The sequence below is a fragment of the Ctenocephalides felis genome, unplaced genomic scaffold, assembly GCF_003426905.1.
Source record: "Ctenocephalides felis isolate EL2017-DRISC unplaced genomic scaffold, ASM342690v1 CF-g0.4_SCAFFOLD_01170, whole genome shotgun sequence".
Lineage (NCBI taxonomy): Eukaryota > Metazoa > Arthropoda > Insecta > Siphonaptera > Pulicidae > Ctenocephalides > Ctenocephalides felis.
In genome coordinates, this window is record NW_020537324.1 from 82,364,342 (window position 1) to 82,391,995 (window position 27,654).

Below are 27,654 nucleotides of genomic sequence, written 5' to 3' on the forward strand. Positions count from 1 at the left end.
TATATAATATGAAAGTATCGTGCCAGTGTTTACTCAGTCTTATTGGCTTCCTGAGCTTCAAATTTAGGATATTTTTGTTCCACATCTTTCCATGAAGTTTTGCTTTGAGATAAATCTCTTACGACATCAGCAATTTCAGACAACTAGATAGAGGAAATGAAATAAAGACATTTATATATATATATATATATATATATATATATATATAAGTACTTACAGGTACTCTGACTTGTCCCATGCTATCCCTTTCCCGTAACGTAACACTGTCAGTAGTCAACGTATCAAAATCAATTGTAATTCCTGCAAAGAATAAATTAAGAATATAAATATTAGGTTTAAATATAAAAACATTTATATAAATTTATTTGAACCTATACTGTTAGTGTTCGATATGTATCCATGTAAGAATATAACATATAGGAAAATATTACAATTATAGGTTAATTCTCTTGAATAAGTTTTTTTCAAGTATTATTTATATGGGATAAAAATCTGGAGTTATCTCAATTATGGTCCAAAAATTTGGAGTAGTATAATTTTTTAAAACTAAAATGAAGTGTAAATTCCATACTATATAGTAAATAAAAGTTAATACCAATTATAAAATATTGGTATTTATAAATTCTATATAATATTTTTTATAATTTTTTATTACCGTATGGAATTGCAATTTCATCAGTCCTAGCATATCTCCTGCCGATGGAGCCTGAAGAGTCGTCCACTTTATGAGACACATCCACTTTTGTCAGGGCACTCGCTGAAAACACACATATTAAATATTTAAACTTATTGATTTGATTTTATGTATAATTTATCATACGTACATAATTGTTTAACGTAAGGCACAAACTGTGCATTGCTACTCAAAGGAAGAACGGAGCACTTCAAGGGGGCGATGCAAGCTGGCAGTGACAGGTAGCTTCTCTGTTCATCGCCTTCTCGGGTGTTGAAATTGTGCTCGAAGAGGGAGTACATTATTCGACCAATACCTACAAAATAAATGATATATATACGAGGTGTGTTCAAAAAGTACCCGGAATTACTAATAATTAAATTTCGCGGGTCTGGAGTGTCTGATTGTCAAATTTTTTTTTTTATTGTGTTGGTATACATGCCCCTAAAGTATGATGAAATTTTCAGCTATATTCACTGTTTACTTTGTCTGTGGTAGTCGCTAAAGGTTCGACGTGTTTTTCTGAGCTCGGCGATTTTTACAATGGAAGAATTGAAAAGTCAAAGAATTTGTATTAAATTTTGCGTAAAAAATGAAATAAAGTGTTGCAAAGTGCAAAAATTCACCAGATATGGCTCCGTGTGACTTTTTCCTATTCCCAAAGTTGAAGAGACCCATGAAAGGACGGCGGTTTTCCTCGATTGAAGAAATAAAGGCCGAATCGCTGAGAGTGCTCAAGGACGTATCAAAAAGTGAATATCAAGGGTGCTTCGAAAATTGGAAAAAACGCTGGCATAAGTGTATTATATCTGGGGGGGACTACTTTGAAGGGGACCACATTAATGTAGACGAATAAATAAATATTTTTTTGAAAAAACGAAAATTCCGGGTACTTTTTGAACAGACCATGTATATATCTACATATATATAAAAATGAGTCGGGTTTTCCTTCCTGACGAAATAACTCCAGAACGCACGAACCGATTTCGACAATTTTAAATTCGTTGGAAAGGTCTCGGGCACCGCAAGGTTTATAGCTAAGAAAATTAGTGGTGCATGGCATCGTGCCCCAATGCAAATTGCTGGAACTTCACGCACCGTAATTAAAAATTCGAGTAATGACATTAGTGAGAATTATCAGAATTATGCTTGCAATTAAGTCAACGAGCAATTCTTGCGCAAAGAATAATGATGTACACGCACTGGAATTTCACCATTCAATAAAAAATAGCTGGCGATTTGGTATCATACCAATGATTCCGACTGGTCTTCCATTTGACTTCAAACGATTGCAATTTCCAGTTCGCCTTGCGTTCGCAATAACAAATGGCAAGGCCAATCGCTTAGTGTTTGCGGGATAAATTTCAAATAGATTATTTAGAAAATCATTCTTTTTCACATGGGCAGTTATACGTTGCCTGTTCACGAGTTGGGAAACCATCCGCTTTGTTTGTGTTAACGTTAGACCAAAAAACAAAAAATGTGGTTTACCAAAGAGCACTTCAATGAAACGGATAATTTGCGGATTCACTATCATTTACTTAGAGAAGTTCAACTAGAAAACACTTTATTTTTGTAATCGAAATAAATTCATTACTGTTGTGTAATAAAATCAAATTTTTTTCTTTTCAAATATAAAACAAACAAAAAATTTCTTCATCTTTCTCACGAAACCATCTGGTGGCGAAACGGAGTCCGTCGGGTTTGCTAGTATGTATATATATATATATATATATATATATATATATATATATGTCTATAAATATTTACCAAACGATGGTTCAATAACAGAAGGCACGATATCCTCAACATGCACAGTTTTCGTTTCACTTTTAACCGAAACCATGTCTTTAGTAAGTGTTATTTCACTTGATGATGGTAATGCAACTGTGTGTCCACTGAAAATATTAATTAAACATTAAAAACTATAACACAATATCATAGAGTAATTAATCCCATTTACCCATTTGCGAGATTCTTCTCCATGGTTCTGAGTTCATCCAGACTTAAATTAGCTAAAAGATCTGTTATAGCTTTAGCGTCTTTTTTGAAAGTTTTGCCTAATACTGATTTGTTGGGTACGGCTTCTACAACCTAAAAGAAAAATGATACATGAAATTGATAAATTACATATAAACAAAGCAAGGAATAATGTTATGATAATAAAATTCTAAATGGTGCAGTTATCATAAGATTATTCATTGCTTGTTTATATGTAAAATACGCCTGATCGCACAGCAAATAGATTTACATTTTCATAATTTTCACTACCAAAAACGAGCATAAAAGAGCTTTGCCATGACAACGCTATTTTATGAACTCTATCACGGCAGAATTACCCCGTAAATGTATCAATTTCATGTTTATCTTACCTCAACACTTTTAGGTTGTGGTAAAGTCTTCTCGGCAGCCAGTTTAACACCGGTGGCTTTGTAATGTTGTGTCAGATCGTATGCAGATCTATCGGCACAACCGACACACTCCACCCAACCCTGAAAACAAAACAGCACATAAAAATTAATTCAATAGATAAGATTGGATTTTTTCAATATATCAATTGTTTCTTTTCCGAACAGTAAATCCAATAATGAAAAACAATTTGTTTTTTGAAGATGTTTAATAACGACGTTTCGGAATAAGATACGTTCCATCATCAGGTTTATTCTGTCAAAGACAATGTTTTTTAAAAGCTATTGCTTGATATTAATTAATGATGGTCATTACAGATTATTTAGAACAATTATAAAGGAATGGATTATGTACCAGTGTGAAGAGTAAAAAAAAGTAACTAAAAAAAGTTTTTATATAATATTGAGAAGCAAAAATTATTTACCTGTAATAATTCATATACCCATATCAGTAATATTTTGTTAAAAACACTCGTTTTTTCGAGAATATTTGTAAATGTGACTTCTCAAGACTTTGTAACATACTGTAATAAAGTTCTTTCAGCCAAATTGTGTCAGCTTCGTCAAATTGTGTTAATAAAAGATCAGATCATAATATCGTTCATGATTTGTATCTAAATTTTTTAAACCTAATTAAAAACGATTAATCCTTTAATAATTTTGTGTGTAAATATACATGTATATATGTAGTAATATATGCACATCCATATATGTGCTTATATGTATGTTTTTGTATATACACTATAAACATGTACTTGCGTGTAAGTTCGTGTATATAATTGTATGTACATGAATATATGGATATATGCATATGTATGTATGTGTATGTAGGTGTGTATATGTATGTACATGTATATATACATAATAATATTTCTCAGCATTTGCTAAGGCAATGCATTCCCATTTTTCGTAAATTACCAATACAAGAGCCATAAAAAATTATTTTCGCCTAAGTCCGTTTATATTGCCTACATCTGGCCGACAGAACTTCATTACAGTGTGTTACAAAGTCTTGTGAAGTCAAAAACATTTACAAATATTCTCGAAAAAACTAGTGTTTTTAACAAAGAATATTAGTGATATGGATATATAAATTATTACAGGTAAATAATTTTTGCTTCTCAATTTTATATAAAACCTTTTTTAGTTACTTTTCTTTACTCTTTACACTACTGCATAATCCATTCCTTTATAATTTTTCTAAATAATCTGTAATAACCATCATTAATTGATGTTAGTCAATAGTTTATAAAAAAACATTGCCTTTGACAGAATAAACCTGATGATGGAATATATCTAGTTCCGAAACGTCGTTATTAAACATCTTCAAAAAACATAAAATTTAATACACTATATATAGTGTATTAAATTTTATGTTTTTTGAAGATGTTTAATAACGTATAATAAACGTATTTATATATAAATACAAAATCAATTTCGTTTAAATTTTATGTTTTTTGAAGATGTTTAATAACGTTTAATAAACGTATTTATATATAAATACAAAATCAATTTCCAACTTACATAACTTGTGAGACACTCAGCATCCCAGCAATCGCATGCATAATGTGCCATTTCATTTCCCATATGTTGCCTAAATCTTAACCTGGTTGGATCGATACCAAGTTTATGCAAAAATTGTTGTATGCGGGCCATGAAGTAACCCAAAGTCTCATTGGCAACTAGACCCTAAAATAAAAGATACACAGATAATAAATATCTTATATATAAAAAATGAATCGCGAAATGTGTTGGTAAGCGCATAACTCTACAACGCCTGGACCAATTTGGTAAATTAGTTTTTTAAAATGTTCGTTCAAGTCCAAGGATGGTTCTTACGGCGAGAAAAATTCGAATAATCGTCGGGAAAACCCTAAAAACAGCCCTTTCCTTTTTCACATACAAATGTTTTCTAACCGGAACGTAGAATCAATTTGAGCTTTATTGCTATTATAAAAAGTTCATATTAAATTACAAGTACTGACTGTATACTCCACCTAAACGATTATTCGGATTTTGATAAATCTTTCTGAAGCATGTTAAGGAAATTTTCTAGGATGTATGTAATTATAAAGTACTGAGATGTATGTGCAATATTGTAGAAATAAATGGGAAAAATTGCAAAAAACGACATGTCATTGTTTGCATTGAAAACAAATGAAAACTATCATCTGCCAAAAATTTCAATTTACTTATGAACCTAGACAATATTAGAATATGTATAATAAATTTATGATTATGAATAAGAAAAATGAAATGTCTACATTATTATTGCCAAAAAGCAGCTGAGATGTGCCAGAAATTAAAATAATATAAGATACAGTATATGTGTGGCAGATCGAATGATACACATATGAACAGAATTCGACAAATTAATTCACTTAAAACATGAAATTAAGTATTAATCAGGGCCGGTCCTACCTTTAATGCGATGCATGCGAAAAATACGAGTGCACGCCTTAGGGGGCGCCAACACAAGATTCGAATATTAAATTTTCAATATAGTTTTTTTTTCAATATATAATTTCTTTGCATCTTTTACTAATCTTTCGACAATATTTTTAAAATTCGTAAAAATATCACTTTATAAAAACAAATGGGAAAGTAAAGATGAATACATACAATTCGGACCTCACGATATCGATTAGGAGAAGTTTAAGATGCAATTTTGGATATATTAAATAATAATAAATTAAATTAATTTAATCCAACATGAAGTACCAGTGTTATAGTATGGTTATGGTTATGTTATACCGTTTAAAAGACTTCAATTTCCAAAATAGTGTGGGAATCGAGACTCAACATTTTATTTAAAGCAGTTCTACATTTAACATCGCGAATATTATAAATGTATATGCATTTTGGCGTGGAGAGTAATTTAAAAAACAATAATTATTATTTTTAGGTAAAGGGTAAATATTAGTATATTATATTAAAAAATTGTAGACATGGGTACAGGACAACGTCTGCCGGGTCATCTAGTATATATATATAATCAGATATATCATTTGATTCCATATTACTGACCTTTTTGACAGCTTCCCCGATTTTAACTCTTTCAGCACTCTTTCCATCCATCTGATTGCAAGCCGAATACAACACCATTTCAACTTCTGCAACATCAGAGAATTTTGGATGAGACTTATCGTTGGGGTCACAGAAATGTTCAATTTCAGCCATGGTGAATTCTCTGACACGGATCAGACCACTTCTGGGTGATATCTCATTCCGGAAAGCATTACCTGGGAAGAAAGAAAAGGATTACTTTTAAAACTCTGGTGGATTTATCGATTTCTTTCAAATATTACCTAAAAATCAAAATCCATATTCATGAATATAAATAAGAAAAGTGTAATATCTACAATATTATTGCCGAAAACCAGCTGAGATGTGCAAGAAATTAAAATAATATAAGATACAATATATGTTTGGCAGATGAAATTATATAATTCAGTTTAATAAATACGTCCAAAATTGCATATACACCTAAGTCTGTTTTTACACGGTAGATTGGTTCCAGAACAAGCCGTGTAAAAAAAAAGTGTAAAAAAAGACATTGAACTTATACAAAAATGGGTGATTTATTCCTAATCTCTAAAAGCTATTAAAATTAGTGAAAAACAAGAATTTTTAAGAACAAGAATTCATGTTTATTTTATTAAATCAAATATATAATTCTAATACTCTCGATGGTTTCAGACTTTTTTCTTTCATAAATACTTTTTTGTGATATCAACATACTTCGCAAAAACTAAATTTGACAAAAAAAAATTTAAGTACATAAAATTTCAAATCGTGCTAAATGGAATAAAATCGTGTAAAAAAATTAAAAATATTCAATTTTCAAACCGTGTACAAAAAGACCGTGTAAAAACAGACTTAGGTGTACATTATTTTTTTAAACTCACGCATGTCGTATTTTGCTTTACTTTACTAAATTATTTAAATACAAAAGAATATTTCTACTTATTGAACAAATAACAACTAGATTTTACAAATTAATTCACCGATTTCTTTCAAATATTACCTATTTGTGCTGCCGCAAATGGTAATTTTCCTTGATTAAATTCCAAGAGACGCTTGAAGTTTACAAAAATGCCTTGAGCGGTTTCTGGTCTCAAAAAACTGTAAAAAAAATTATTGTTTTATAGCGAGTGCTATTCTAATATTTATTATATATGTATTTATTTTATTTTGTTACCCTTTAACCAGGCCAGTGGGTCCAATTTGGGTTCCAAACATCAAATTGAACTCAATCGGTTCTGATAGTGGATTTTGGGTAAGTGGGCTTTTGATGTCGAATTTTTTCATAACGGCTGCCATTTCGTTGGAGGTCATTCCATCCAACTAAGAAAAAAGTAATTGATATTAAACCAGAAATTTACATGTATTTCTATTTTTGAGGTGAAACTTCTGATGCTACATGCAAGATGGTTGCTTTATTCAATAGGAGAATTTTCTGAAATATTTGTAAATTATCTAAAAATGTTGGAAGTCGCCTGACAACGTCCTAGGTTGTTAGAAGTCGTCTGAAAACGTCCTAGATGGTCCAAAAATGTCAGAAGTCATCTGAAAAGATCCTAGACCGTCTAAAAACATTCTACATTGTCATAAAACTATCTAAATCGTCTGGATTGTCAGAAAATGACCTATAGATCGTCTGAAAACGTCTTGAATTGTCTGAAAATGTGGGAAGTCGTCCAAAAACGTCGTAGATTGTCGGAAGTCATCTAAAAATGTATTAGGCAGTCTCAAAACATCCTAGGCTATCTGAAAAGGACATTTCAACTACGATTTATTCAAAATTTCAATATACAAGTGTATATAACAGATTTTACCAGATTTTAGTAAATTTTATCTAGTTTTCACCAATGTTAATAGAATATAAAGTCCACAAAGAAAATTTAAAGTTATTTGACGCAAAGTAAATAAATGTCCTAAATACATATATTGCAAAATATGGATGCAAACTAAAATCTGCATTTTGATTACGAATTGTTCAAAATGTTGTTACACAAATATATACAAAAGTTTTCACTAAATTTTAGTAAATTTTATCTAATTTTTACTGATGTCAATAATTTATATAGTCCCAAAAGAAAATTTAAAGTTATTTAATCAAATGCGAGAAAATCTAAATCCATTTATTGCAAAATATGAAAGTACTAAAGTCTGCATTTCAACTACGATTTATACAAAATTTCAATATACAAGTGTATATAACCGATTTTACCAGATTTTAGTAAATTTTATCTAGTTTTCACCAATAGAGACAAATTATAATGTCTGAGAAGAAAATTAACAGTTATTTGAACAAAAGTAGAAAAATATAAGATAGTACGTCAATGAGTAATAGTATTTGCGTACATAATAGTACGAGAGTATATAACCATGTTTGTAAATATAATAGTACATGAATGAGTAATAGTATTTGTGCACATAATAGTACGAGAGTGTTTGTAAATATAATATAGTACGTCAATGAGTAATAGTATTTGTGTAAAAAGTGACTCAACATACTGCATTAGTTTTTTCTTTTTTATATATTAACTATAGTAGATACACCACTGGGCGTATGTGCTAATTTGTAAACAACCAATTGTAAACACTTGTCAGCATTCTCTGCTAAATATAATTATTTTTATAGATTGCAGAATAAAAATAAAATAATAAAAAAAAAAAAAAAAAAACATACTGCATTTTTTTAAATAATAAATTTATCAAAAGTTCCCTCAGTTGCAGTAAATGTATCAGTGATTATTGCAATTGTTCTTGGTTACAATTATACAATAATTACATTATAATTTAATTGATTAAAGTGTATGAAAAAAATTACAGTACAGGCCAGAAAGGTACTAATGGGCATAGTAATATTTGGCAGTAATTTAATATTTAATTAAGAATGATCAATTAAAATTACTTGCCACAATATACTTTCAAAGCGGCAATAAATATTTTAATTCTAAAATACATGTTTATCGATCATTTATAATTATTACCTTAACTACGATATCAGTGCACTCCGCCTTAACAGCATCGGTGACCTTAGGATCACTCGAAACCTTTTCCAAATGCGCCTTGATCAGATGATCCAATCTGAAACATTCGCCAGTTTTCAAATCCTTCACCATCAAATCTGCAAAACGATCCACGTGTCCGGAAGCCCTGAAAAAATATTATAAAAATAAATAAGAGACCTTTAATTTTTTTGCTTTATGGATTTATAAGAGTCAATTTAAGAAATATTTGAAATATTTAAAATTTTATAAGAAAAAAATATATAAATATAAATAAATATATTACTTGAGTACAGTTTCTGGTGTCAGGACAGAACAGTCGACCTCTAACATTTGTTCTTCCAGGACGAAGAATTGGCGCCAGGCTGCCAACATGTTGGCTTTGAGGGCGCAACCCATTGGTCCGAAGTCGTATTGGCCTAAAAAAAAAAAAATTGAAATTAAAATAACATAGAATCGGAAGAGAAAAAGATAAAGAAATAAAAAAAAATATAAAAAATAGATGTATATTAAAGATCTAACAAAACTCGAGCAGTAAAAGTATTTTATTATAAAATAAAGAGATACTAATAAGATATAGCATTTTTTCCCTAAAAATGTAAATATTTGGCATATTTGTGAGAAAACATATACATTTTAGGTATGTTTTTTATAGTAAACATATAACATCTCCAGTATAACAAACCATCAGAATTTAAATATTCTTAGATATCCAAAACTAATTTTAAGCAATATTTTTCATATACATGTTGTCATTACATTTTTTTTTTAAATTTCAAATATCTCAAATATTCGTTAAATGATTCATCATATATATAATTTTTTTTTAATAAAATCCATATTTAAGCAACACATACTGAAATACTAATATTCAAAAATATCCAAAACTATTTTTAAAAAAATATGAAACTTTTAACTCTTCACTTGACTTTAATTGGACAAAACTCTCCTTCGTTAAAATGTATCTTCTTCATGAAAATGTAAAAATCAGAAATATTTGTGAGAAAACATATTAGTTTTAGTATTTGTGTCTTTAGTAGACATTACAAAGAATAATATATTGAAATTACAACATCGTGTAAGAATCCTAAACTATTTAAAAAAAAATCAAACTTTTCTCTTTCACCTTGCACTTACATATATTGCTGCAAATGCATTTTTCTTGTAAAATTCTAAATATCTCAAATATTTGTTAGATAACTATCAGTTACATTATTTTTTTGTAATATAAGACATATTAAAGTATAACATACTAAAATTCCAACATTGTAAAATGTACAAAACTATTTTAAATAAAATTTCTTTCCTATCTTATTTCCTAAAAATATCAGAAATATTTGTGAGATAAAATATTACTGGGAAATGAATTCTAAGTAAAAATACTGTTCTTTTCTTTGAATTCAAGAAAAAAAATTCAAGAATCTGATAAAGCTGCAAAATATAAATACAAATCAAAAAACAAGAAAATATTAAAATCAAATTATTTTTTTTGAAATTTCATAGAAAATAAAATAATAATACAAATTTTAATTTTAATCTTTCAAGAGTAAAGTGAATTCTTTCAATTATAATTATTAATTGAATAAAAAATGCACAAATGTAATATTCTATGTGCTTTCTTTAAAGTTTTTGAAAAATTATGAAAAGAAATACAAATTATTCTTTGAGAAATAAACAAAGACTTTTTGGTTCACAAACATAAAATGTTAGTGTATATATACATAATTTAAATGTTAATAATAAAATCATAAAGTATTCCTTAAAAATGAAATTGTATTCAGAAATCTCCCATAATCAGTTCTAACTAAATTCATGTATGAGTATAATATAAAGCTTAATATTATTTGTATATAAGTATATATAAAGCTTAATATTATTTATTTGTATATATAAACTTTAAATTGTTAACTCGTTTTTTTTTAATCTTTAATACTCATTTTAAACCGAAATAACCGGCATTTCAAATCCACAATTTAATTTATTAGATCAAGAACATTAAAGGCATATAAAATCCATAAAAATATCATAAATAATATTAAAAATCTACTAAGTCATATATTCAATCATATTTTCCTTTTTCCAATGACTCATGCAAAATATATTTTTTACTATAACTAATTGATAACCATAATATAAATATTTAACAAAAATCAAATTTGCAAATTGCTTTCAGATGATATAATTCTCAGATTAGAAATTAAAACAATAATGTTATTGCAAATTCAAAATTAAATAAATGAGCCATATCATAAAATAACAAATGTGAGTAATTTCACAAAACAAATAAATAAATTAAACAAGTGCAAAAATTAATAATACAAATGATACTAGGCATAGGCATATTTCAGTTATCACATTTACCTGATTTTATTTGAATGCTTTCGCTATATAATAATAATAATGATAAATGATATAGGATTGTTTTGTGAATATTTCCGCAATATAATAATCTCATGATTTTTAATAAATGTGTTATCGTTTGATAATAATATTATATTATAATCGGAACGCGTAACTTGTTATGTCAACTATTAAATCTCCTTAGAGAAATGTTTACGAATAATTAGTGCAATTCGAGCAGAGGTTCTAAAATCGAAAGAAAAAGATTTTATATAATATATATTTAACACTAATCAAAACTTAACGAGTCCTATGAGTTTTGGCTTTATACATGGCAACCCAGATGGTTGTCCTATCTTTAAGGACCACAACTAGTGTGAAATTTTAAAAAAATCGAATTTTCAATTTTTTCATATTTCGATAGGTTATTGGGGGGCTAATTTGTAATTTGGACAAAAAATTAGCCCCCCCCCCTCTCCCGCCAAATATCACGTATATTTTTGTTACGAGAATAAATTGTAAAATATTTGATTTTTTTGACAATGTTTGAATTTAAAAAGGAAAATCAGGTAAAAAATAAATACACGTGATATCTTACTGTACCCCTCCCCCCCGCGTAATATTTTGTAATATTTTGTCAAATTCTTCTGAGGACCTCACGTGATTAATGGACGCCCATCAAGATTTATAATGTATAACCGTTATGCTTCAAAAAATAAAAATTATCAAAAATTTAAAAATCTAATTTCGTCAAAAATTATCTTTAAGGCACGATGTCATGCTCCACTAGTTATTTTGTTAATAAGAAAATTATGATATAAGAAAACTTTTACGAGAGTTGTATAATGATATTGCTTGAACTGACAAAACGTCAATGATCAAAATGAACAATGCATTAAAAAAATAATTAGTGGTGTGTGGCATCGTGCCTTAAGGCAAATTGCTGGAATTTTCCGTACCGTAAGTTCCAAATCTTGGTGCGGAATTGAATTGAACGGAACCCAAAAAAAATTACACAAAATCTGTACACATTATTAAAATCTCTAAAAAATATCTGATAATTTGATGTACATACGTCCAATAAACATTTTTGACCGCCAAATGGCATTTTTTTAACTTATTTTTATTGAGAGTCCATAACCGCTGGGCCTGTCTTTTCAAAAATATAATCAGTTCTTCATTTTGTCCACATAAGTAAAATGTTTTTTGAATTATTCCAATCGGACGCTCCGTTGTTCTCTTAAAAAACTGAGTTACCATTTTTGGCACTTTTTGCCCAGTGTCTTCGAAACGGCTAGACCTGCCTATGGCAAAAACTAATCAGCACGTCTCCTTAACAACAGCAATCGAATGTTTTTTGAATAAATCAGTGGAACCGTGTTCCTGATATCGGCGACAAAAATTTGTATCCGCACACGCGCACACACACATACACATATACACACACATACATCAATTTTTTCTATGGTATGCCAAAATATTCAGAAACCTCTGAAACGTAAAGATATTAAAAATTTTCATTTTCGATTGTTTTGCGATTACTATAACTTACCCTACGGGAAGTTAATTATTGAGTCCCATATTAAAAAAGTCTTCGATTTTTTAAAAGAAATCCGATCTTACTTATTTGCGCACCTAAGATACGAGTAAAATGGCTAACATCTTATAGTTAAAGTTAACATATAATTCATAAAATTCAAAGATCTAATAGATCCATGAATGTCACATAAGGCAATGAAGTCAGGAAAAAAAAATATCTTTTTTTTCTATTGTTTCAACAGCAATCAGAACTCTTACATGTTCTCTAAGCTGTTTGTTGAAGACTTATGACCTAACATATTTTATGAGATGCAACCCATGGGTTTACCATTCTCCTATCTGTGGGGTTTATATATCTCTTATGTCTAATTTTATTTATTTATTTATTTATTATTTTACAAGCCGTCGGTATAATAATATTATAATAAGGCTTAAGTCAATATTTTATAGGTTTAATATAATTTAATTAATTATTAGCTATTTTATTATTTATTATTTAATTTATTTACTGTAAACTTATTTATATTTAATTAATTATAATTATTTTTAAATATAACTAGTTTGTTTGTTGCAAGTATTTTTAAAAATTTAATAAGTATTTAATAAGCTTTACAATACTTTTACAATATAAATATTTTATTTAACAAATTTTATGTTATTTTATGATATTTTAATAAATTTAAGTGTCTTATTTTATTGTAATCATTATTATTATTATTATTAATATTATCATTATCATTTTTATTATTATTGTTAAATATTTTTACAAAATAATTTTTTTTCTTTTACAAATGTTTAAGTATTTTGATGAAGGAAATATTTGTTTCACAATTTTTTAAGTGTTTTTAAAATATAAGTTTTTGGTCAACTAATTATTAAGTAATTAAGTAAGTAATAGTTATCATATGATTGAATGATGCAGCTATGTCCACGGTCCACGAAGGACGATTTCGACTAGAAATTATATTGTGATCTATAACCCCAAGTAAAAAATTGACATCAAAGTTGCCTGGTGGCAAAAAGGAAATATGGTGTAAAAAATTCTAGTAAAGATCAAAATACCACAAAATTGAAAGTAAAACTTTATATATCCTTTACATAAAATAAAGATCTTCAAGAATCTCACGAAACCATCAACCCCCAGTATCGTCCCAAAATACCTGGCAAGTGTGTCCACTATCCATTAAGTTTGAGAAGTGCAAAACAAAAATAACGAAATATCTGCACCGAGCGCACGTCCGTAAATGTTTTCCCATAATTAATCGAATCATTAGATTATAATTCCAAACAGAAATTTCGATACAAATTTCCGAAGAGAGAGCGAGAGCGAGATGAGAGTTTACAAGATATGAGACAGAATCGTGCGACACAAAGGCGGCCCTCGTCTCGTATAAAAGGAGCCCGGGTCGCTACGAACGCGTTAGTTCGAAGACGCCATTTAAACAAGTAATAAATAGATTGGTTTGGTGTTTTTTGAAATTCATTATTTAGTAGTTCGCGATGATGAAGAATAAATTCACGACGACACTGTTGCTTCTTTTGCTCATGATGGCTTTGGTAAGTGGAAGATTTGTTTCTTATAAATATGAATAATTTTTCTAGTTTATTTGATAAAATTTAACACATTAAAATAACTGTTTATATCATAGAATTTTATATGTTCTTTATTTCTTGTGTTTGATATTTGAATATTTCTTGTGTTTAATATTTTAATATTTCTTATGTTTGATATTTTTTCTTTTTTATTTTTGAATTAAAGAAAACTTTGAAACCCGTGTACAAAATTTGATTTTTCCAATAATACATGATTTTTAACTTCCCGTAGGGTAAGTTATTGTAATGGGCCAAAAATCGGAATTGAAAATTTTTACATTTCTCGATATTTTGAAGGTTTCTGAACGTTTTGGCATACTTCAGAAAAAATGGATGTGTGTGTGTGTGTGTGTATGTATGGATACAAATTTTCGCCCACGTTTTCGGGCGTACGGATCAACCGATTTGAATGGTTTAAAAAACATTCGATTCTATTGATAAGAAGATGTGCTGATTAGTTTTTGGCAAAGGCAGGTCCAGCAGCTACGGAGATAAGGAGCAAAGAGTGCAGAAAATAGAAATCGAGTTTTTGAGAGAACGGAGCATCCGATTTGAATGATCTAAAAAACATTCAATTAGTAATGATTGGGAGAAGGGGTTATTAGTTTTTTGCAAAGGCAGGCCCAGCCATTTCGGAGATACAGAGCTAAATGTACAAAAAATGGCAGTTTTTGAGAGAACTAAGCGTCCGATTCAATTGATTCAAAGAACTTTCTGATTGTCTTAAAAAAATAATTGATTTTGGAAAAAAAAATTTTTGTTCCATTTTTTTTTTTTTTTTTTTTTAATTTTTTGCATATCGAAAATAATTCAGATTTTATTTTTAATCCTGACTATAGTTCTAATATACTTTGAACAAATAATTTCAACTCTGCAATTCAGTTTATATACTTCTTATAAATATTAGACAATGTTACAATATTTATAATAATCTATTTGAAAACATTCAGTATTCCTCGAACATTTCGTTACGGTACGGGAAGTACCAGCAATTTGCCTTAAGGCACGATGCCACCCACCCCACTAGTTTTAATTTCTCTGGTATTCCCAAAAATCCTTCTTTTTGTTTTTTTTTTCAAAGCATCCATTCAAGACTATTGAATTATATTTTCTTGAAAAATTATTATATTCTTGACTATTAGTATATCTTCAAGAATTATTTTATTCTTGGTTATAAGTGTACGAGAGGATTTTTTTAAATTTAAATTATTCTACCATGATGATACTCTTCTGTTTCCTTCCTTTAAACGAATTTTTCTCAAAACTTTCTTTTACAAAACGATGCCCACGATTTTTCAAATTCTAACAGATCGATTTACTTGAAAATTTCGGAGAATCTTCTTTATAGTCTTCTCTCATACATATAAGCCTAATTTCCAAATTTTTGTTTTTACCATTTAAAAAAAAAATCGAAAATTCCCAAATTCTACCAGACCGATTTACTTAAAATTTTCGGAGATTCTTCTCTATAGACTTCTCTCATACATATAGCCTGATTTCCAATTTTTTGTTTCTACTATTAAAAAAAAATCGAGAACCTCCAAAAAGTGTTAAGAAATAATTGATCATTTTTAACATTTTGGCAAACATTTATTTTTTTAACTTGATCCTAGTATATACCATAGCGACATTATTCTAATTTAACAATCTTTTTTTTCATTTCGGATTACTAGGAGGGTTGCAATCGTGAGTATGAGGTCACGTGTATGTCATTAACTTTATTTTTGTTCTACTTTTTCTCTGTTGATAAATAAATTATAAAAAATACTATTGACAATTGAAAATATGAACAAAAATGCTTATTTGTTGCATTTAGTCTGCCAGTCTATATGACTATCTGTCTACTTCTCTACCTGTCAACCAATTTACCTGTTTACCAATTTACCAGTCAACCAATTAACCAGTCCACGAATTTATCAGTCAAACAATTTACCAGTCCAACAGTTTACCTGTTCACCAATTTATTTGTCTACCAATTTACCAGTCAAACAATTTACCAATCAAACAATTTGCCAATCAAACAATTTATCAACCAACCAATTTAACAGTCAAAAAATTTACCAGTCAAAAATTCACCAATCAACCAATTTATTAGTCCATCAGTTAACCTACCCATCAGTTCACCTGTTCACCAATATACCTTACAACTTGTTTATCAGTCTACCAATTTCGCTGTCCATCAATTAACCTGTCTACCAATTTACCTGTTCATCAATTTATCTGCCTACCAATTTATTTGTTTATCAATTTATCTGTCTACCAATTTACCTTTCTCATAATAACCTGTTAGCCTGTTCATTTGCCTACTTATTCGTCTATCTACCAGTTGCCTATAATTTTACATATCCTCCAATTTACCTGTCCACCAGTTTACCTATCTGCCAATATACCTGTATACCTGATCATCTATCTACGTATTTATCTATCTACCTGTTTACCCATCTGCCATTTTACCTATCTACCATTCTGCTAGTCTACCAATTACCAATTAATTAAAAAAATATAATTCCTATAATATTTTTCTCAAAATAGGGGTTTGTGGTAGGAGGTCGAAAATTCAGGGTTATAAGTGTTGCTTATATAAGGTTTATAAAGCACTATAAAAATTAAAATAGACCAAAAAAAAATATAAACTAGCTGTAAGTGGAATTCTGTCTTGGGGCAATTATGGCATCGTGCCTTAAGGCAAATTGCTGGAACTTCCCGTATCGTAACGAAATGTTCGAGGAATACTGAATAATTTGAAATAGATTATTATAAATATTGTAACATTGTCTAATATTTATAAGAATTATATAAACTGAATTGCAGAGTTGAAATTATTTGTATATTAGAACTATAGTCAGAATGAAAAATAAAATCTGAAATATTTTCGATATACAAAAAACTAAAAAAAAAAAAAAAAAAAAAAATGAAACAAAATTTTTTTTTTCCAAAATCAATTATTTTGTTAGGACAAGCAGAAAGTTCTTTGAATCATTTAAATCGGACGCTTAGTTCTCTCAAAAACTGCCATTTTTTACATATTTAGCTCCGTATCTTCAAAATGGCTGGGCCTACCTTCGCCAAAAACTAATAAACACTTCTCCCAATCATTACTAATTGAATGTTTTAGATCATTCAAATCGGATACTCCGTTCTCTCAAAAATTCATTTTCTATTTTCTGCACTCTTTGCTCCGTATCTCCGAAACGGCTGGACCTGCCTTTGCCAAAAACTAATCAGCTCTTTTCCCTATCAATAGAAATCGAATGCTTTTTGAACCATTCAAATCGGTTGATCCGTACGCCCGAAAACGTGGACGAAAATTTGTATCCATACATACATACACACCACACACACACACACACACACACACACACACACACACACACATCCATTTTTTCTGAGGTATGCCAAATGTTCAGAAACCTTCAAAACGTCGAGAAATGTAAAAATTTTCAATTCCGATTTTCGGCCCATTACAATAACTTACCTACGGGAAGTTAACTAGTGGTGCATGGCATCGTGCCTTGAGGCAAATTGCTGGAACTTTCCGTACCGTAACGAAATGTTCGAGGAATACTGAATGTTTTCAAATAGATTATTATAAATATTGTAACATTGTCTAATATTTATAAGAACTATATAAACTGAATTGCAAAGTTGAAATTATTTGTAATTAAAGTATATTAGAACTTTAGTCAGATTTAAAAATAAAATCTGAATTATTTTCGATATACAACAAAATGGTCAGGCCTGCCTTTGCCAAAAACTAATCACCTCTTCTGCCAATGATTACAAATTAAATGTTGTTAGATCATTCAAATCCGATACTCCATTCTCTCAAAAACTCTATTTATATTTTCTGCGCACTTTGCTCCGTATCTTCGCAAAATACCACTTACACTTTGTTATTTAATTAGTGTTTATTACAATAAAAATGATTAATAATTTGAATGATGAATTTCATTAATAATTATGTATGTCCACAAAATAAAGTCTTTATTGGATGTGCGACATATGTTTTCTGCTTTTATCGCTGAATACGAATCTAAGGTCAAAATTAGGGATTAAACTGTAAAAAATAGAAAAAAAATGAGAAAAGATGACAAAATCTGTGATTTAGACATTTTTGTGCATCCTAATTGAAATCTTAAATTTTTTTTTAAACATACTTATTCGACATTAGTCCTTAGATCAGCAAACATATTTACGGTTATCTGAAAATGTGTTTTGCAAGTTACTAAACAAAAATGTAACTAGTGGTGTATGCCATCGTGCAAACTGCTGGAACTTCCCGTACCGTAATGAAATATTCGAGAAATTTTAAACGTTTTCAAATATGTTATTACAAATACTGTAACTTTCATTATTTTTGCTATCTTGTTATATCTGAGCAAATCATATGTAAATCATAAATCAAATCAATTTATCTCCAGAACATTAACAATCGTCATTTCATATCGAATTCAATTTCAAAAAAATAGTTTAGTTGCCTAATTTACACAAAATTGAAAAAGTGCTCCCGTACAGTCACAGTCTAAACGCATTTGCAAATAATTCTGTGCGACATTTTCACTCATACTGTGCTTAGCTTGGCGGCATTTTCACATTTTTCAATTACACAGAGGCAGGTCCAGCTGTTTCAGAGATTTGAAGCAAAGAGTGCAGAGTAGAAATCGAGTTTTTGCGATCGCGCAGCATCCGATTTGAATGGTTCAAAGAACATTCAATTCGTAATGATGGGGAGAAGTGATAATTAGTTTTTGGCAAAGGCAGGTGGAACCGTTATGGAGATAAAGAGATAAATGTGCAAAAAATGCTAGTTTTTGAGGCAACGGAGCATCCGATTTAGACAACTTTCTGCTTATGTTGAAGAAATGATTGTTTTTCGGAGAAAAATATATATCAATTTTGTTTTTTATTCCCAAAATATTTTTTTTTTAATATCGAAAATAATTCGGATTTTCAAAATTTTTATTTGGTACGGGAAGTTCCAGCAATTTGAATTCACCAGTTGAAATCTGTTTAGGATTGTGCTTAAAAATTTTGCTCTATTCTACAAATTGGTCAGTATAATTTGGCATTAATGGATCAAAAATTGTTTTTAATTTATTTTGTTTAAAATATTACGACTGAGTACAGTTTAATAAGAAAGATGCATTTTAATAAAATTTGTAACAATATCTGTGAATCTTATAATATAAAAACAAATATATATAAATAAATTTATTCATAGTACTAAATATTCGTACAGCAGTAATTAAATTTACAATCCAAATAAAATATAAGTAATTCATAGATATTTCTGCTTTCTGCTTGTTAATATTTCATTGATCTTCATTACGTTTTCTATTATGAACAGTCACCTTGTGTCTCTTCAAGTTGTTCGATAGTGCAAATTCCTTATTGCATGTATCACATTTGAAAGGGCGTTCACCTGTATGAATACGCATGTGCCTATTCAAGACACTCGATTGTGAAAATGTCTTATTGCATATTACACATTTAAAAGAACGCTCTTTGGTATGAGTGACCATATGTGATTTTATATATTTTTTTTGTGAAAATGTCTTATTACATATTTCACATTTGAAAGGGCGTTCCCCTGTGTGAATACGCATGTGCCTATTCAAGTCACCCGATTGTAAAAAAGTCTTATTGCAAATTACACATTTAAAAGAACGCTCTTTGGTATGAGTGACCATGTGTATTTTCATACTACTTTTTTGTGTGAATGTCTGATTGCATATTTTGCATTTGAAAGGGCGTTCTCCTGAATGAATAAGCATATGTCTTGTCAAAGAGTTTTTTCTTTCCACGTCTTATGACAGATTTTGCATTCGATAGGGCGTTCTGTGCTATGAGTAATCATGTGTCGTTGCAATTTTGATGAATGTTTAAATGTCTTATCGCATACATTGCATTTATTGTTTCCATTTTTGGCATTTCTAGGTATGTGGTCAACCATGGGCTCTTTCGAATAATTAGATTCTGAAAATGATCTATTACCAATTTCATATTCACAACCGGGTGTCTCAATTACCTCCTGTTTGATTCCTTCTTCAATAGTTACTTCGGAATTCATAAATCTTTCCAGACAAGTTTCATCATTTTCTAAACATGATTCAGACTTAACAATACCTTCAAAATCACATTCATTTTCAAGTTTTACGTCTTCTATTGAAAGTTCTAGTGGCTCAATTTTAATTTTCTGATCATTCATAATTGTTTCTTCAGACATTTTCACTGTGTATGGTATCTTTTTCAAATATCTCAAATATTATAATGAATCTAAATATACTTGCATTCGTTGTAGAAAATTTTTCAGCTCCATAAATCTTAAAATGATATTAACACTTTACACGCTTTTTTATCTATAACACGGTTATGGTCGTTCGGAATTCAAGTTGACATTTCGAGCATAGAGTATCTTTTGATAAAGACGCGATCAGAAGGATTCTTAGTTAGGGGACATATTGTAGTCGCAAATTTGGCGCTAGTGAGCCGATGAAAAAGTATTGCCAAATGTTTTATGCTGGTGACTAAGAAAAGTCCCTAGATAAATAAGCATAAAAGCTGACGGAAACATCAGTGTTATTAACCTTCCGTAGGGTAAGTTATAGTAATAGCAAAAAAATCGAAAATCAAAATCTTTATATATCTTTACGTTTCAGAGGTTTCTGAATATTTTGGCATGCCTTAGAAAAAAAGGATGATGTGTGTGTGTGTGTATGTGTGTTCGGATACAAATTTTCGGCGACGATTTCGGGAACACGGATGAAGCGATTTGAATAATTCAAAAAACATTCGATTCGCATTGATAAGGAGACGTGCTGATTAGTTTTTGGCGAAGGCAGGTCTAGCCGTTCCGAAAATATGGGGCAAAAAGTGCCAAAAACGGTAACTCAGTTTATAAAAGAACGGAGCGTCCGATTTGAATAATTCAAAAAACATTTTACTTGTATTAACAAGATGAAGAACTGATTAAATTTTTGGGAAAGGCAGGTCTAGCAGTTATGGACTCTCAATAAAAATAAGTTAAAAAAAATGCCATTTGGCGGTCAAAAATGTTTATTGGACATACGTATGTACATCAAATTATCAGGTGTTCATATCGGAGGTATGAAACGCAAAGGGTGTAAAAACGATTATGCAGTTTTTGAGAGAACGGATCATCCAATTAGATTAATTCAGAAAACATTCTGAGTGAGCAGACGGTGTGCAAAAAATGCATTTACAGAAAATTTAGTAATTTTGAAATTTTTCAAAAAAAATCAAAATTTCAAAAAATTCAAATTTTCGAAATATTTTAACGTTTTCAAAAAAAAACTAAATTTTAAAAAAATTCAAAAAATATAAAAATTAAAAAAAAAACGATCTTGAAAACATTTCTGAATTATCAAAAATATCTAATTTAAAAAAATGGATTCTTGTAAATGTACTCATAAGTTGTTCATAAAATACGCTTGTCAACACAAAAAATTTTTAGATCATTCAAATCCGATACTCTTTGCTCCGTATTTCCGTAACGACTGGACCTGCCTTTGCCAAAAACTAATCAGCACATTTCCCTATCAATAGGAATCGAATGTTTTTTAAACCATTCAAATCTGTTGATCCGTGCGCCCGAAGACGTGGACGAAAAAATGCGGACAAACAAAACACACACACATACAATTTTTTTGAGGGTATGCCAGTAAAATGTTCAGAAACCTTCAAAACGTGGAGAAATGCAAAAAAATTCATTTTCGATTCTCGGCCCATTACTATAACTACCCTACGAGAAGTTAATAAATGAATAAGAATTCTAACTTTGCAATTCAGTTTATAGTTAGAAATATTAGATAATGTTCTTCATTTTTAATCCGATTGATCAAATTTTGTTTATTCACTTTTCTGTAAACATATATAAGTTACAATATTTATAATAATAATCTATTTGAAAACATTCACTATTCCTCGAACATTTCGTTACGGTACGGGAAGTACCAGCAATTTGCCTTAAGGCACGATGCCATACTCCACTAGTTTATTTTTCAATCAGACACCTAACTATGACTTTACATCTTTATTTATTTATTTATTTATTCATAAGCAAGCCGTAATCAATAATAATAGATATTATTTCAGGCTCTTGTCAAGTTATCTGTATTCATCGGTAAAAAAACTGCATTGCAAATCATATGTTGCACACCCAAACCAAACAACTTTTTTTATTTTGTAGACTTGTGTTATTAATAAAAATAAATAATTTTTTATTTTTTATCATTTTAGTTAAGCTTAGATAGCACCCAGGCCCGACGCTCCCGACGCCACCGCCATCCCCTGCGCAAACTGCTCCAAAAGCAAGACTACGCCTCCTCCGCAAGCGTCGAATCCGGCAGCGTCGAATCATCCGAATCGGGAGAACTACAGCCAAAATACCGAACCAAGAAATACAGTCGACTCCATCGCCAAACCACCAACTTATCGTCTAAGGAAACCACCGATTCCATGGAGGTCACATCTACTATTAACACTACCATAACAACTGCAGGGACAACCACCACGACGGCGACTACACCAATATCTAGTACTCCGGGGAAAGAGATTAATACAATCCGTACAAGAACAAATTTGGTGACTATGGTAAATGATACACCCAAGGGTTTACCAGAACCTAACGAGCCATCGAGTATATACGCAGACACTTTGTATTACAAAAAGAAGCCTTCGGCTTTCAAAAACAACGCCATTTACTTCGAAGTGGGTCCGGAGTACACCTTCGACAAACGTATGGACGTGGATGAGGTCAAGTTGCATCTGTACAACCCCAAAATGAAAAAACCCAAAAAGTTCAACCCCAGGGTTTTGGATTTGCATTACCAATCTAGGGGTGATCGTTTGAACACAACATCAGTGACCAAGCCTTTGCCTTATTCCTTCGAGAGAAAACAACTTTTGCTGAATATGGAGAGGAACGCCAATAAGAATGATAATAGGAAGGTGCACGGATTTAGAGTTGTTCCGGACAACAAGAATTTTGTATGAAATTTGCATTAGCTTGGTTTACTTAGACTCTGTGAGTACTTAAATTTACGTTTCATCAAACTTGATGTTCTCATAGTAATAATTAATAGATATACAGTATAGGTGAATAAGTTTAAATAGGTAGTAAACACGGCCGCTTTGACGTTACATTAATTTTAATTCGTTCAGCATATCATAGATATCGCCACCAACCGTAGCACGTAAATTCACCCTTAAAGGTTCAAATCCAGATAAGATTTATATAAATATACTATACAGAAAAGATGAAACCGATTAATTTGACTAAATGAAATGAGAGCAAAATATACGCGCTTAAAATATATTCTCAATAAAATCACAAATATGTTGTAAAAAATACTGTATCTAGAGAGACTGTTTTAAACATAGATAAACAAGTAGAAGGGGCCGTTCAAGTATTACGTAAGCACTATACGGGGTCGGGGGTCGTTGATTTGCTTATTTTGAGCTGACATGGGGGGCAGGCGAGTCTGGATGATGATTACGTCAAAGGTAGTATTTTTATTTTTTACATTAATTGCAAAATGTTTACGTAAGCATGAGGGTAGGGGGTAAGAGCTTTGCTTACTTTTGCTGACAAGGGGGATTGGGGGGCAAATAATTGTAATAAATCTGCTTGCGCAATACTTGAACGATCCCTAAATAGATGGCAAACACGACCGCTTTGTCTTTACATTAATTTTAATTCGTTCATCATAGAGGTCGCCACCAACAGTAGCACGAAAATTTACCCTTGGAGGTTCAAATCCAGATAAAATTTATATAAATATATTATACCGAAAAGATGAAACTGATTAATTTGACTAAATGAAGTGAGAACAAAATATACACGTATTAAATATATTTTCAACAAAATCTCAAATATGTGGTGAAAAATATTTAATAGCATTTTTTTCGTTCAAAAAAGATATATTTCATCAGTATATAAAATTAGTAATTGAACGTTTAAAGTACGTGACTGTGTTTAAGAACAAACTTTGAATTTGAAGCACACTAGCGCCATTTGTGATATGCTGAAAACACTCATAGAGTAAAGCGAATTTGTTCTATCTTTATATACAGTCAACCCTCCGATAACTTAGTTTTATTTTATACCTTAGTTTCAATTTTACAGCCCATAAGTATATTTTTCCAATAAGTTTAGATAAACATGCGATTTTACATCATAGCTGGATACAACGACTTCTACATGAAAAAAAAAACAAATAAAACGTTTCTTGAATCATACAAATCGGATGATCCGTTCTCTCAAAAACTCTATTTTTATTTTCTGCATTCTTTATCCCGTATCTTCGAAATGGCTGGACCTGCCTTTATCAAAAACTAATCAGCACGTCTCTCTATCAAAACAAATAGAATGCTTATTGAATCATTCAAATCGGTTGATCCATGCTCCCGAAATCGTCGGGAATCATCACTTCTAACTTCCCGTAGGGATAGTTATTGTAATCGTCCAAAAATCGAAAATTCTTGCATTTTTTACGTTTCAGCGGTTTCTGAACATTTTGGCGTACTTTAAAAAAATGGATGTGTGTGTGAGAGAGAGAGAAAGAAAGAGAGTGTATGTATGTATGGATACAATTTTTCGTCCACGTTTTCGGGCGCACGGATCAACGGATTTAAATGGTTAAAAAAACATTCGATTTCTATTGATAGAGAGATCTGCTGATTAGTTTTTTGCAAAGGCAGGTCCAGCCGTTTCGGAGATACGGAGCAAAGAGTGCAGAAAATAGAAATCGAGATTTTGAGAGAATGGAGCGTCTGATTTGAATGATCTAAAAAGCATTCAATACGTAATTATGGGGAGAAGTGGTGATTAGTTTTTGGCAAAGGCAGGTCCAGCCGTTTTGGAGATACAGAGCAAAAATGGCAGTTTTTGAGAGAACTAGGCACCCCATTTGAATGATTCAAAAAACTTTCTGCTTGTGTTAACAGAACAATTGTTTTTGGGAAACTTTGTTATTTTGAATATCGAAAATAAATCAGGTTTTCGAAATTTTAATTCGGTAGGGGAAGTTCCAGCAATTTGCCTCAAGGATTTTTTTTGCGATTATGCCAATATTTTAATGTAAATATTATTTTTCGTTAGTCTTTTTGCTTTTGAGCACTGTTGTTTAGTTTACAATACCTGAATATAATTATTTAATTATTTTATGATGTGAATCATTGTTTTCAACTTGAAATCAACATTTTTAATTATATTACGTCGGGAAAGCCTTGTGGACAAAAAAAACAACTGAACAATAGTAAAATTAAATTGAAAATGAGTACGAAAAATTCTTTTAATTAGAAAACATGAAGCAAAAGGCCTAAGAAGAAAAGTTACAAAAGTCATTTAATAGAACTAATGTACAAAATACACAGTTCCTGATGAAATTCTCATTTATCAATTAAAATGGCCTAATAATTAACTTAGTGTATTCCAAAGGAGTAACACTGCTATATAAGCCAACAAGCTCAAATATTTCTCACATAACGAATTTAAAGATTTTCCATTCATCATCAATGAGAATATATTACAAAATTAAAAATTACACTTTTAAAGTATATAACCCCACAATAGCAAATTAGTATTCTCAATAATTTTATTCAAGCTGATACAAATGGTAACAGACTGGATGTCGTCTATAGACTTAAAATCAATTCAAAGAAAAATTTTAAATGATAGAATTGTAACTTAAATAAATCATCTTTCCTTCGTTTATAATTATTAAGTAGATTACACAACAAGTTTTTAATTTTGTTGGGCTAAACAAAAAAGAATTCACCATACCTCATTCCATTTTATATTTTTCCAACTAATTCTCACTGTGCATAGTTTAAATTTTAATTACTATAAGCAACATGTATCTCTAAGCATTAGTTTTAATTAATTTAAATAAAAAGGTGACGGTTCCAACAAAAAAAATATTATCATAAGTCAAAAAGCCACTTACCAGCAATGCCTCCATAAATAGCAAACGACTGATCATAGAAGAATCTTCTTTTCAACAAATCTTCCATTTTAGAACGATCAAATGTTGCTACTTGTGGTTGTAGACTCAATTCCTTTTCTTCAAGGGCTTTCTTGCGTGCTAACAATTCCACTACAGCTTTTTTCACATCTATTTGAGGTGCTCCACTTGATTTTAGCTCACGCACCAAATCACCCTTGAGGAAAAGAAACAAGATAAATATTAAAAAACTGATGTATGTATAGTATTTATATTAGATTTAGTTTTATGTAAGATAAGCAAATAAATTTGTTAAAACAATGTGTGGCTATTATTACTTGTTCTTTGACGCTGGCTCTCAAAGGTGCCAAAATTTCTTCAGCTTTAGGATCCATGATTTGTTGTAGTAGTTGCAATTTGATTTGTCTGTGCTGCTTTTTGGAGCCCCACTGTGGTTTGGCTTGAGTAGAAAAATATAGTAAACCTGTTGGTGTTTGTTTTATTCTATTTGTTGCAAATGATAGTATCCGAGTTAGTCTTGAAAGAATTACCATCAAAAGGCTTGGGGGAAAGAAATCTGGAACAAATAATAAGATAAATGTCAAACTGGAACAAATAATAAGATAAATGTAATACAGAATTTTGTGCTGGGTTAGCTGCACATAATACAATATATAGAATATGTCAAATCTAAATAGAATTTTGTGTGCACAATATTGTCGGTTTCTTTAGTTAGGTTATATTTGACAACAAATGTTTATAACAAGTTTTACAATAAAATAATACCTTAAATGTGAATTATGTTAGTAACAGCTGTTAGATGCACTTGTACACAATTATTTTCATTACACAAAGCCTTTCTTTTGCAACAAACACATATGCAATTTGAAAGTAAAATTGTGCAACGCGATGAGGAAGATAATGTGCCTTAAGTTAGGCACGTGTCATAAACAATTTTAATAATTAAATTAAAAAAAAAGGATAATTATACATAAACGGAACGCATTATTTTAATATATATTGGCTGAAATATGAATATTTTCAGTATTATTACTAAACACTTATGTGTTAGTAATAAATACTATTTAAATTTATATTCAATTCAAATCTACCGCCAT

At 30.0% G+C, this 27,654-nt stretch overlaps 1 protein-coding gene across 1 annotated transcript; it reads right to left on the bottom strand.

Annotated features, from left to right (window-relative positions):
• LOC113365678 (glycine--tRNA ligase-like) lies at window positions 1–27,459 on the bottom strand. The gene is made up of 16 exons (XM_026607194.1): window positions 27,323–27,459; window positions 26,875–27,113; window positions 26,540–26,753; window positions 9,385–9,517; window positions 9,081–9,246; window positions 7,283–7,428; window positions 7,109–7,206; window positions 6,109–6,323; window positions 4,606–4,770; window positions 3,046–3,165; window positions 2,637–2,767; window positions 2,444–2,571; window positions 825–989; window positions 656–757; window positions 218–300; window positions 1–143 (listed from the first exon to the last, which is right to left on the bottom strand). Exons 2-16 carry the CDS (start codon window positions 27,088–27,090, stop codon window positions 30–32), a joined length of 2,196 nt encoding a protein of 731 aa, XP_026462979.1. The 5' UTR covers window positions 27,091–27,113; window positions 27,323–27,459; the 3' UTR covers window positions 1–29.
• Window positions 27,460–27,654: the final 195 nt, after the last annotated feature.

What these genes read in the sequence shown, in the direction of transcription:
- LOC113365678 (XM_026607194.1), bottom strand. Translation starts at nt 27,090, where the DNA reads ATGGTAATTCTTTCAAGACTAACTCGGATACTATCATTTGCAACAAAT. An exon ending in TATTTATGGAGGCATTGCTG is followed by an intron (nt 9,518 to 26,539) that starts GTAAGTGGCTTT and finishes TTTTTTTTTTAG; the next exon opens with GCCAATACGACTTCGGACCA. An exon ending in CTGAGTGTCTCACAAGTTAT is followed by an intron (nt 3,166 to 4,605) that starts GTAAGTTGGAAA and finishes TTTTGTTTTCAG; the next exon opens with GGTTGGGTGGAGTGTGTCGG.